This window comes from Trematomus bernacchii, unplaced genomic scaffold (genome assembly GCF_902827165.1).
Source record: "Trematomus bernacchii unplaced genomic scaffold, fTreBer1.1, whole genome shotgun sequence".
NCBI classification, from domain to species: Eukaryota; Metazoa; Chordata; class Actinopteri; order Perciformes; family Nototheniidae; genus Trematomus; species Trematomus bernacchii.
In genome coordinates, this window is record NW_022988043.1 from 22,098,575 (window position 1) to 22,112,481 (window position 13,907).

General features: G+C 40.1%; 1 protein-coding gene across 1 annotated transcript in view; it reads left to right on the top strand.

Annotated features, from left to right (window-relative positions):
• The first annotated feature begins 1,970 nt into the window (after window positions 1-1,970).
• LOC117472989 (protein mono-ADP-ribosyltransferase PARP14-like) overlaps window positions 1,971-13,907 on the top strand; it is a 37,919-nt gene continuing 25,982 nt past the window's right edge. Inside the window, 8 exon segments of the mRNA XM_034118457.1 lie at window positions 1,971-2,271; window positions 5,099-5,181; window positions 9,194-9,221; window positions 9,406-9,456; window positions 10,056-10,253; window positions 11,213-11,338; window positions 11,422-11,523; window positions 11,641-13,822. Of these exon segments, the coding sequence (XP_033974348.1) occupies window positions 2,085-2,271; window positions 5,099-5,181; window positions 9,194-9,221; window positions 9,406-9,456; window positions 10,056-10,253; window positions 11,213-11,338; window positions 11,422-11,523; window positions 11,641-13,822 (2,957 nt within the window). The 5' untranslated portion in view covers window positions 1,971-2,084.

The window sequence follows — 13,907 nt, forward strand, 5'->3', positions numbered from 1 at the left end:
CCCAGGACGGACATACGTGCAATAGATGCCGTGTGTAAATTGAAAAGATGATACATTTGCAACATAGGTAGTCCAAATTATTCCCAACCCGTAATTTTTCAATACAAATAATAATATTGAATAAAGTAAGTACCAAAATCCAATATAAAGAGGTGTGTCTGCTGTGTACAGACAAGTATTGATTTCTGAGTATGAAGTTATTTGGTCACATGACAGAGAAGCTAAAGAGAGGCGAAGTCCCTCCCCTTCCGGTTGAGCTCCATGGGACCTTATTTCGGAAAAGTTATGCATTGAAGTCAATGGAGAGAGAAAGATTATCTTTCGATCCCGTTTGAATTGTGCCACGAATTACACATATGATGTTTGTCAATTTAAAAGATAATTTTACAAGTCAAAAAAATAAAAATGTGTCGTAAAACTGTGAAGTAACACTTTTTTTGTGTGAAACCGCTCAATGAACTACATCTCCCGTCTCGCACCACACACCAAGACGGCCGTCACGTTGGCACATTTCACTTCTTTCTTTCAGAATGAGGCGAAAAGTATTAAAATGGATGAAAATCACTACAAGTCTGGGCATGTTGAGAGCTGTACATACACACAAGGGGAGTTAGTCGGTTCCGTAAGAGCCAGCATGCGGGACCGGGATTCTGGGATTTGTAGTCTTTCTAGTTGCGTATTTTTCATAGTCTTATATTTCAACAGTTTTACGACAAACTGTGACTTTTTTGACATGGAAATTATTTTTTAAGATTGACAAACATCATATGTGTAATTCGTGGCACAATTCAAACGGGATCGAAAGATAATCTTTCTCTCTCCATTGACTTCAATACAAACTTTTTCCGAAATAAGGTCCCATGAGTCCCACCGGAAGGGGAGGGACTTCGCCTCTGTATAAAAACATAAAAATCACAAGACACGTGGTGCCGGCAGCATCACTGTGCGTGGAGCTGCACTGACACCTGCTGGACAAACACTGGCACTGCAATATGAGCCAGGGGGCTTGAAAGAAAAGCACCCTGGATTTTCAATAACATTTGTAATATTAAATAAAAGAAGTACCCAAATCCAATATAAAGAGATGTGTCTGCTGTGTACAGACTAGTATTAATTTCTGAGAGTTATTTGAAGTTATTAGGTCAAATGACAGAGAAGCTATTGAAAATATGTACTGAATATTCAATAAAAACATTAATATGAAATAGAGGAAGTACTCAAATCCAATATGAAGAGGTATGTCTGCTGTCTACATACTAGTATTAATTTATAAGAGTGATTTGAAGTTATAAGGTCACATGACATATATGCTATTACATCAAAAACACTGAATTTTCAATATAAATATTAATAAATAATGAAGGAAGGACCAACATCTATTATAATGAGGTGTGTCTGATGTGTAAAGATAGTATTACATTCTGAAATGGATTTGAAGATATTAGGTCACATGACTTAAGCTACAGTATTGAAGAAAAACGCTGACATTTCAATACAAATATTCATAGTAAATAAAGAAAGTACCAAAGTTCAATATAAAGAGGTGTGTCTGCTGTGTAAAGACTCGTTTTCTTTTCAGACAGTGTTTTGAAGTTATTAGGTCACATGATGAAGAGAGAAGAGCTTGAATTAATTATCCTGACAATAATAACAGCACTTCGTTGGTCCCTAAATGAGTCCAGCCCATATTATGAACTCAGTTCATCAACGAATGATTGTACTCTGAATTGTAGGTGTAGTTAAGTACAAAGTAGCAAACAATTGAACTAAAAAAGTAAAGTAGGCTACAAGTATATCAAAATTGTAAATCTTGAGTAACTTAGTTAGCCTATACTTTACAGCACTGCTGGGGGGGATGTTGTTCCTAAACTATGTTTTAATTGATATTTGATGAATAGATATGTATTATTATCAGCCTACGGGAAGTCATTTGTAATATGTCGAAGCCTCCTTGTGTTAAACTTTCTGTGAGTCAGCAGCAGGTTTAAGTTTCCCTGAGAGAGGAAACGAAAGTGAAAGCAGCCGCGGCCTGAGAGAGCTCCGTGTGTTGTTGTCAGTCTGTCGGAGAGTTACCGGAGAACACGATGGAGCAGACCGAGAGTCCGCCACCGGTGACCGTGGAGGGGGACTGGGGTCCGGCCCAGACCAAGACCGTGAAGAACAAACTGGAGCTTTACTTCGGGAGCAAGAAGAAATCCAGCGGGGGGGACTGCCGGGTGGAGGCCGAGGAAGAAGCTCCGAGAGCGGCCGTATACTTCCAATGCCCGGAGGGTGAGTTACTGCTTAAATTCTACGAAAACAACAAGTTACTGCTTGTGTTTCTGGTGGTAATAACATTTTAAATATTTAAAGTTTCGAAGAAAGACAGTTTGAAAACGTTTCTACAACAAATCATTATTGATGTCATAACAAACTACAGGCCTGGCAGTTTTACTGCGACACACAAGGTTCTGTGGACTGTTGTACACTGTTCAGTTAATAATTATTTAAAACTCATTGTTTATTTTATATTCACCACAACACTTTTTATTTTGTAGGCCTACTTTGAATCTTTCAGATGACATTTTAACACTGATCTCAGCTCAGATTGTCACATGAATTCCCAGCATGCACTTCACCTCCTCCTGGGGGGTGGGGGGTGGGGGGTGGGGGAGGTGCGCTAGTGAGCACGCTCATGAACTGTTCGCCCGTGCTGCGAGGCATGATACTGTTCGGGTGATGAGTCACAGCCGAGGAATGGTGATGTGGATCAGAGACTCGATTATTATGAAACAATAATAATTGAGTCTTTGAGCACTACTCAATACTGCTCGCCATACATTTTTGACATAAATAATTTGACTGCCTATGTTACTTGTAGTTATTTAATTGCTCTTTTTACTACACTGTTAATGTATAGTTTTATTTGTATGCTGCTGTGTTTATTGTATCTTTGTAACTCTGGCACAACAATTTCCTTAGGGATAAATAAATAATAATAAAGTCCTATCTTATCTTATCTTATCTTAGTATTAGCAGTATAGCACATATTATACAGCTCCCAGGGAGCAGTGTGGGGGTCTGATGCCCGCTCAAGGGCCCCTCAGCAGAGCCAGGGAGGGACACTGGCACACCTCTCAAAGTGCCAGGCCATTACAGTACTGGAACCAGCAACCCTCCAGTTCCCAAGCCAAGTCCCTACAGACGGCGGTACTGCCGCCCCGATGTAGAGGAAGGGACTCTTTCAAATAATGAACATTGTATTGGAACACAAACCAAACTGTTGTTTTAAATGTGTTCAAATGACATAATTAAAGAACTGAAAATCACCTGAAAGTTTTGTGAAACAGAGCGGAGCTACAGATTTAGGGCACCCTTCACTTCCTGTTATCTCTGGTAGTGAAGGGTCCCCTAAGTCCTCAATAGCCGCGTTCACACCGGAGTACTTTTCACCGTACTTTTCACGTTTAGTTCCGTTAGTACCCCTTATGTCGCGTTCACACCAAAAAGAGCACTTAATCTCGGGAACTTGTACCCCCATTTTTAGTGCCTGCTGAGAGATGGTACTTTCCTGGGGGAAAAAAGTGCCCCAGTTCTGATTGGCTGGGCGAATTGCAAACCACGCCCCGTACAACTCTGAAATGTTTTGTAGAGCCGCCATTTTATTATCCTGGCATTAGCATTATTAGCATTAGCATTCGCCCAGTGCACAAATGCAGAGAGACTAACTTATGGCAACACAAAATAAAACATGGGAGCGGTGGAGATGAGGAGGTGTCGGCGTTCTGGCGATTTACTCGGAAGGCTTCAGTAGAAGCTGCTGGGAGTCCCAGCAGCTTCTACTGAAGCCAGTCCCCAACTCCGGGGACTTCCGGCCGGGGACTCCGGGTGGCAGTATACGCCGTGAAGTTGTTTGCGGCCTGCCAGTAAACCCAAAGCAGAATCAAATCAAATCAAATCAAGTTTTATTTATAAAGCACATTTAAAAGCGATTTTTGTGTAACAAAAACACATTACTACAATCACAATAAAAGACAATAAATTACAACAGATATATATAAAAGAAGACGAAGTGACGTTGGCGGCTCATTTGCGTAATCTTCCCTCAGGGAAAAGTACTCCGTACGCCGGCACTAAATATGGCAAAGTACTTGGTGTGAACGCGCCTAATGAGGACACCAGCTAAATTCTGCTAAGGGGCCCACACAGTCACACCTGACAACCTGATGCTCAAACTGAAATCCTCTGCTTTAAAACAGTTCAATATATTGGTTTAAAGGGGCCCTATTAAGCTTTTGGGGGTTTTCCACCCTGAACCTTAAAGCACAGCAGAGACACAAAATACAAATATGAACCTGAAAAAGAGCAGAATATGTCTTCTTTAAGAGAACCGTATGAAAAAACAGTATTTATTTTCTGGGTCCAAGTTGTTTTTCTTCAGGTATCTGGTCCGATAGAAGAGTACTTTAAGAGTATTTAGTATGTTGTCTTAGTATACTGTACATACTATTCATGTAAATACCTTTCTATATCTTATTGTATTATAGTTTTTTTTAAATAGATTTTTATAATAGTTTGAATTTTTTTTTTTTCACTTTAAATTCCTTGTATGTGTAAACCTACTTGGCAATACATCTGTTTCTGATTCTGATCATAAAAGTAAATCCATAAATTCTGAAAGGCTAAGTGGTTTTCTCATTGGTGGATTATATTGATATATTTCTTTCTTTACATTTTATCAACAATAATATGAATGAGGAAAGCTGTTTGATGAATTTATAGTACAATTACGAGAGTTTTCACCCTATACGTACAGTATAGGGTGAAAACTCTCGTAATTGTACTATAAATTGATGTACAACATTTACAGAATTTAAGTTCATATTAAGATGCATGAGAAAAAGTAGTACATAAATGATAATTAAAAAACGTTTGGCTCTGCTTGAAATGATCCAGCATCTTCTCTACTTACAAACTGAAACAGAGCTAATCAACATTTTAAATCCAATATTTAATCAACAATCAGTGTCAAACCATTGCTTCCAATTCTGTATGTGTTCAGAGTAGTGGCTAAACTTTTACTGCTGGGATGTTAATAAAGTGTTTGTTGTCATTTCAGTGCGCAAGCGTGTCATCGCCAGAAAGAATCATGAAATCATCGTGGGGAATCAAACGCTCAAGTTACGTCTGATTTCTGCACCGGTGAGTAGAGAACGTGTCTGAGGTTTCCTACAGTCCCTAAATACAAAAACATAGTGTGTCTGTTTGACTGCTTTCAGTCACCTGCTCCTTTTATAACATTATTGGTTCTTCTTCCTTGATCTGCATGTAAATACATTCCTGAAGGTGCAGCAGGAAGTTGGACTTTGACACACTTGCTGATGTGGACTCTGCAGTCTGACAGGGTGTGTCCATAACCTGATTAAAGTGCACAGCAGCTGCAGACAGATTGTTGATGATAATAACTCAGTGATTTAAGAGTCAAGAAAAACATCCAAGAGACACCATGTTCGCTGGGGAGCCTCTTGGACTAATTTAATGTCCCTCCATGTTAACCTCAACAACTCTTTATTTCTTTCCTTAAATTTCACATTTGTTTAATTAAATTATATTTAAGAAGTTCCACAGTGTCATTTAACACTAGAACCGCCAGAGATTTTTTTATACCTAAAACCGCCACCTGGGTCAAATTGACCCGCTATTAGAATACATTGATTTTCAAGGTAAAATGTTCTTTTATTGAACAGTGAGTTTTGATCGCACAGGGATGAAACGTATACCAATATAATCTGTGGACTCTCGGGGCTCGACATTATAAATGGCCCGCTGGCCCGGAAGCATTATTTAGACACCGCGGCCAGCATAACGTACTTTCAACTCGCCCCACAGCTGTTTGCTGCGGAGCGCAGCGCGAGCAGTCTCCCGTGAGCGGGAGCGCACTCCTTCACTACAGACTGTCTCTATCTCTCTCTCTCTCTCTCTCTCTCTATCTATAACTATCTATCAATATATCCATCTATCTCTCTCTCTCTCAATCTATCTCTCAATCTACATGTATAAGGAACCACAGTAGACAAAAGGCGTTGCTATAGCAACACGTCATGTTTATATGAAAAGGGGTGGGGTCAATATGACCCGCTGGGCGGAAATAGGTATAAATGGCAAGTTTTTGGGCGATTTCTTCAATCTGACTTCATATTGACAATTTTTAACAACATAGGGTGCTACATAACACACTTTCAGGAAAAGTCACGGACTGGAAGACTTTAATATTTTATTGAAAAAAAGTTACACACAATAAAAAACAGCTCTGGGTCAAATTGACCCGATTGGCGGTTCTAGTGTTAAAGTTCCACAGTGTCTCTTAAATGTCACATATAAACCGGTAATACATCTCTTAACTTTTATTTTAAAAACTTTTCTCCCAACCTTGTCTCAACATGCTTAAGACACCATTACAATAAATCTCAACATAGCAAATGTGGTAGTTTGCTGCTATATTCATGAATCTGAATACCTCGTAACATCAACTTCATTTTCTGAAGGTTGCCTCCCTGAAATAAAGCTTACAATACATACCACTTAAAGAAACACAGAAGTAAATGTCCTGCATTCAAAAAGTTATTCAATTAAAAGTAGAAAAGTAATAGCATCACCAAAATATACTTAAAGGGGACCTATCATGCAAAATGCACTTTTGTACGTCTTTTATACATGAATATGTGTCCCCGGTGTTCCAGGGAACTCACCAAGTGTCAGAAAACACAACCCTCTCTCTTTTCCTCCATACCCAAATCTCTAAAAACGGGCCTGCAACGGATCTGATACAGACTGATACAGATTTGAACATTCCTCTGGCGTCAGGACGGAGGAGCTGACCTATCAGGGGAATGAGAGGTTGCCGTGGCATGGTAACAGCATGGTAACACGACGCTCGTAACTCGGCCCCCTCCTTTGCAGGGGGGCGTGGTCAGCTGCAGCGCATGCAAAGACAGGCCGGAGGAAAACAAAATAGAGCGAAATGAGGCATGGCTAAAATGCATGATCTGTTTGGTATTTTGAAAAAGAAAACGTATACATATACCTTATATAGGTATGGCCCTACAATACATTATTCAAATATAGCATGATAGGTCCACTTTAAAGTACCAAATGTAAAAGTAGTCATTGTGCAGATTGGTCCATTTCAGAATAATATATAATATATGTTTTAATGATTGATCATTAAAGTGTTATCAAAGCTGGTAAAGGTGCAGCTAGTTTGAATGACTTTGTATACTGCAGGGTAGCTTGTGAATTTACTCCAGGTGGAACTCAAGTCTGATTTAACACTTGATTATATTTCACATCATTCATCCACATCTGTAAAGTAACTAAAGGGATTAAATACATGTAGTGGAATAAAAGAACACCATTTACCTCTGAATTGTAGTGGAGTACAAAGTACAAAGTAGCATAAAATGGAAGTATCTCAAAATTGTACTTGAGTAAATCTACTTAGTTACTTCCCACCTCTGCATGCAGTGTTGGGTTTGGTGGATATGTAGACCTGTGAGTCGTCAGCATAACAGTAAAATGAGACATCAAGAGAGGTTTCTCAATACTCTAATTTCCCCTCCTCGACTCCCCTCCTCGACTCCTATCCTCGAGACTTAGTGCCGCCTACAGGAGATGTGAGCGGAGGAGCCGAGGAGGGGAACCGAGGAGAGAGGAGGGGAAGCAGCAGGCGGTTAGAGAAATGAGAACTCCTCTCCTCTGAGCGGTCATTTTAAAGAGACTCCATTAATGATGACAGGAGGCACAACCCTCTGTCTGATGGACAGATGTGTTCATGATGACTTATATATTTACTTTGAATTCATTCACAGTGCGGTATAATGAGACAATAACAGGCTACAGATGCGGACATATACACACACATATATTTATATAAATATATACAATTTCAGAATCAAACAAGTATGAAAGCACTCTCATAATAATGTAACACAATCAGAGACTGGATATATCCCCCCCCCCTCTCTCTGGTCGCTGAAATGGGGAATTGAAATTACGGGCCAAAAGTTGTATTTACAAGTATTAAAAGTAAGCATAGGACACCAAACCAACTGAGACCTGTCTGTCCGCCGCATCTACGCACTGTACAACACACACCTACACACTGTACAACACACACACCTACACACTGTACCACACATACACCTACACACTGTACCACACACACCTACACACTGTACCACACACACCTACAGCTCCTAAAGCATAATCAGGCTACAGCCGTTGTGTATTTTATTATGTGAAGCACTAAATGGTCTTAGAAAAATATCGACTCTTTGTTTGTAGATATCTACTAAACTACAGCATACAAATACAGAGAGTAATGTAGGCCTGTTATACTGAGTGATATATATTATACACACTGCTCTGCTTTCTGCACGGACCTCACAGCTGTTCTCACTGTAAACATCGCGTCGCGATGAAAGTAGTTACTAAAATAATATCCAGGGGATGCATGCAGAGCTGTCATTGGCTGAGATAAGTCCGGCTGTGCGTAACGCCTCCACCGTTCCCGGAAATGCATCCGTGGAGGAGCCGTGGAGGACCCATCAGTGTCTTCTCGGTTAGAGCTCCTCCAGAGTGCCTCCTCGATGCTCGGTCCTCGATGTGCATTTAGAGAAATTAGATGTCCTTCAACATGGCGCGCTGAAATCCATTTCCGGGTCACTACCGGAGGACCGAGGAGTCGAGGAGGGGAAATTAGAGTATTGAGAAACCTCTATGGTGTCGGAGGACAGTACCAAGGGGAAGGAGGTAAATTATGAAGAAGAGTGGACCCAATACTGGCCTCTGAGGATTGGAGGGTAATTAAAGAGCAACAGTTAAGGGTCCTCCATATACAACGAATAACAAAGAATATTAATCAATCAATAGGATTGATAAAGGTATTCTGATAATCAATATGAGTTTGAAAGAAAATAACGTTAAAAAAAATTGGAAAAAAAATTGTTATCTGATATTTATTATAAATATGTGATGGTATATTCAAATGTTTAGATGTTTGCTTATATTTTCAAAAAACGTTCTAAATTCATTGTTCATGTGTTGTGGGATTCCCAGATGAGGATCTCACTTTTACAGTTCGCATGAAAAACAGATTTTTAGACATTGGTTCATTCTGCCTGACTAAAGCTATGATTTTGTTTTCACACCTCAGAGCCCAGTGAACAGTGATGACGCCTCAGGTAAAACTCTGTTCTTCTTCTCTGGTTTCATGATCACAGTGTTATAGTTTGAAACAATTTAATGTAATTTTTTATTTTAAATTGCATTATAATTTTTTATTGAACACGTTTGACTGATTTGCTGAGTTTCATTGAGTTCAGTTGTGAAGATAAATCCTCTAAACCTGAATGTCTTGATTCTCAGATTTACCGGCAGATTTAAAGACTCCTGAAGCTACTGCAGAGAAAAAAGAGGGTACAAAAACTGGGTTTGAATAAAAAGAACATGGAACAACGTTAAACTACAGGAAGTTGGTGCTGCAAATGTTCCTTTTGTACTTATGTGCTTAACTAAATGAAAGTTGCACTTAGCTTTCAGTAATGGCTTTCATCCGTTAGCTTGGTTGTCATGGAGAGTCTAGTTGTTATCAAGTGACTCAATTAACCTCTGAGCTATTTTTCCCTAAAATTATTCAGAACATGTGTAATTTAATGAACATTTTTATCATATTGTTATCAAAAATATGACTTGTATTTATTTTTTCACTGTTTATTAAGAATTTTGGATGGCTTCTTTGCTTGAAATGTTTTTTACAAATACATTTATTTTAATATTAATTTGGCACAACTATACACAACAAGGTGTACACTACCAATACATTATTTAAATGTATTGATTAATAAGCGAGACCAAGATAGTCTTGTTGTCATTATAAATACCGCAGATCAGCTGCAAATAAATTAACCCTTGTTATTAATTACAGTTATTCCAAGGAATCTGTCATTAAAATAATAGGAAATACTAAATCTTACCCAATTGCTTTTTCAATGTTTTCGCATTTTACTTCTTTGAAGCAGATGAAAAAACCGATACAGAGAAGGAGAAGTCCGTTCAGAGCGGCGCTGTGGTGTTGGACAACGTGTCGGACCGCCTGTCCAGAGATCTGCTGTTCATGCTGGTGGAGAACATCTCGGGTTTGGACGAGACCTGCTACAGTCTGGAGATCATCTGGGAGAGCAGCAGAGCCGTGATCACCTTTAACAAACCTGCAGGTAGGAAATAAAAAGATTCAGATCCATCTTTTATTGGATCAATGGGTCTAAAGATTACAAAACTAGCATCACAAAGCAAAAACATCACAGCTCAGTATTCAAGGTTATTATTTAGTCCTTCAAATGGCCAGCAGCATGAAAAGATGGGAGTAAACTAATTCTAAAAATCTACATGCAATGGGGAGAATTTCTACCACGTTTAAGATGCATGGAAAATGACTAGATAATTATGCACAAAGAAAGAAAAATAAATATCCATCCAAATGTTTAAATGAAATGAAGTAATAAATGTGACTATGTTTTAAATGTTGTGAAAAGCTTCTCTTTTATTCATCCTGACCAGTGATTATTTGTACAGTTCTTGCGTTTGTGAGTCAAAGTTCTATTAATTTTACCGCTTTATACAATAAAAGCTCATATAGTTGCTCTTTTTAAACAAACCTAAGCTACATTGTGTTAGACATCTAAAATGATCCGTCAGTCTACACAGTCAAAGCCTCTCATGAAGCCTCTCATAAAGAGAGTTATAACACTGGGATGACAATCATTTATTCGTATTTTATTTGATAGAGTAAACTAATTGTATATTACAATATATAGCCCATATTATCATATAGAGGTAATTTTGCCCTTTTTAAGAAAAAGGGACATTTTTATTATTTGACATTTGAAGAAGCAGAATGCAATACACAAAATCCATTTAGCAGCTGTTCTTGAAATCATATGAAATGAGCGGAGGATAAATCATCCTTTAAATTAGTAGAAAAAAAGTATTTATTCTGAGAAAGAAACAAAATATATAGAAAATGTATCCACCAATGAGCGAGGACATATACCTGAGATAACAGACCTTTCACCAGGCCTTGTTGTAGGTTAAGGCTAAATCATTCCTAACATGTGTAATTGTCACCTGATACGGCGGTTTCAGTCTTGAAGGAGTAATCAGGAGTGTTTTGCAGATGTGGACAAGTTCCTCACTGGCAGTCGGTGCAGTCAGAAGCTGCAGAAACACGGACTGACCGCTCGACCACTGGAGGCAGCAGAGAGCGTCCGCGTGGAGAATCTTTCTCCGACTGCGGTTAAAGGTACACACAATGTTAATCACAGTTTCCCAGCAGTGTTTTCCACTATTATTAGTTCTCATTCTTTATTTGTGATTCCTTTCCAGAGATGTTGGAGCTGTTTTTTGAGAAGAGCTGGACACTGCCTGACAATGTCGTCATGATCCCAGATGAACATGCTGCTATTGCAACTTTCAATAACGCCAAAGGTTTGTTTATTTAGCTTTACTACTCATTGCTCATTGTAATTTAAAGTTGAAATGTGTTCTAACAAAAAGAACAATTATTTACCTGAGCTTTCTTTTTTGTTGCCTGTTTTGCTGCAGTTGTGGAAAGCATTTGCCGTAAACAAGACCATGCGATGCGATCCATAACTTTCAAGGTGTATCCGTACTATGAGTCCATGGGCACCGCCTTGTACGGCAAAGAACGACCAACATGGAAGATGCCCGAGCCTTTCAGAGAGAGTGTTCACAATGTAGTCTGGAGATTCCTCCGGGAGAAGAAACTGTTCCAAAGTATCAACGATCAGATGTCTTCATACTTCTGTAGCGTGAATTTGGACAACCCTGATGTAATACTCAGCCCTCTCCCCAGCCTTTTAAGGCAGAAAGGTCTAACTGCCAGACATGTAGATACCTGGATGAGTACAGCACAAGAGGCCTTCCGTCAGCAAATGTCTCAGTACTCTGCCTTCGAATGTAAAGTGAATGCCAGTGCATGGAAAGCTGCAGAAAAAGAAGTCCGTTCCGTTGTCAAGGAAGATGCTGCCCTCGTTCTGGATGCATCCCGGGGGATTTTGACTGTGGCTGGCCGAGGTGACGATATAAAGAAAGTCAAAGGTCCTGTGGAGAACATTGTTCTTAAAGCCATCAGCCAGATCAAACGGCAGACAGAAGGTGTATCTGAGTGTATGGATATGTCCCCTGCAAAGTTCTACATCCTGAATCAGGAGGGCTTACTCAAAGCTGCCCAGGACATCTCCCCTGACATGAAAATCTCGATGGATGAAGGCGCCCAGAAGTTAACCATTACAGGACTACCTGCAGAAGTTTACAAGACTAAGTCATGGATCCTGGAGCGGACCGTGGGTATGAGTAAGAAGCAGCTGAATGTCTCTCCAAGTCTTTTAGACTATCTTAATACAGTGGATGCCATGGACATGTCAAAGGGCCTGTTCACATCCCAAGGCATCAGTGCCATCTACAGCATTGATAGCAAAGGGGTTTTACTGTTGGGGACTTCTGAGCCTGTCCTTGCTGTTGCAGAGAAAAAGATGGAGACAGTTTTTAGTGTGGAGACTCTGGATGTGGAAGATCAAGAAGTTCTGAAACTTCACAACTGGGTGGACCTAAACCAACAGCTGTTGGACACCTACAACTCCTTAAAGAATAAAACAGTGGCCATTCAGATCCAACCAGAAAGAAGAAACAAAATAACTGTGACCGGCTTCCAGATTCCAGTAAAAGAGGTTAGCAATAGTCTGAGGGAATTCATTGTTAACTTCTCACAAGTTAAAGAAACCATTCGCGTCGGGTCTTTTGCTGTTGTTCTGTTCATTGAGAATAAAAAAAAACAAGAGTGGTTCAGTATTGCCAAAGATAATGCTGTTGAAGTCCAATTTGATTCAGAGAGGCCAAAAATAACTTTGGCAGGGGCTCGTCTTCATGTACAGAAAGCCAAATGCTGCTTTCAGGAACTGACTAGTGCTCTCTCCACTGACAACTTTGTTGTGGATAAGCCTGGAGCCAAGAAGTACTTCCAGACTCAAGGAAGCCTTTTCCTTTCTACAATAATGACCGAATACAGCTGTGTGGTCGTGCTCTGTCCAGAGAATCAAGAAGAAGAGGAAGAAGAGAACTATGGGGAAGAAAATGGCCTTTGTTTTTGCAAAGTGAAGACTGCCAATGGGGTTCTAGTTTCCGTCAGCAATGCAGACATCTGTACCCTAAACGTGGATGCGGTGGTCAATGCTGCTAATGAAGACTTACAGCACATTGGAGGCCTGGCTCATGCACTTCTCAAGGCTGCAGGACCAGAACTGCAGAAAATCAGCAATGACCATATACAGGTAAATGGAAAACTTCGCCCAGGTGAAGCCATCGTAACAGGCGCATGCAACCTGCCTTGCAAGTACGTCGTACATGCCGTCGGTCCTCGGTTCCATGACTCAGATAAGATGACAGCAGTGTCACGTCTGAAGCTTGCTGTTAAAAACAGTCTGAAACAAGCAGAGCAAGTGAACTGCTCCACCATTGCACTGCCAGCGATCAGCTCAGGAGTGTTCGGGTTTCCTGTGGACCTCTGTGCTGACACCATAGCACAGGCAGTGAGGGAGTACTGTGACAGTCCAGGAGCTCCACGGTCACTGACGGAGATCCAGCTGGTGGACAACATCCATAACACTGTTAAGGTCTTGGCCACAGCTGTCAACAGAGAGTTCAATGACCTCGGACCCATTTTGACTCTACCACAGCTGGCAGGAGGAAGAGGCACCGGGGCTTCAGGGTAAATTGAGGACCTTTTGCTTATTATTACAGCATACTACAGCTTGGCTAGCTTTGTCCAAAGTAACAAACTCCATAAAACATCA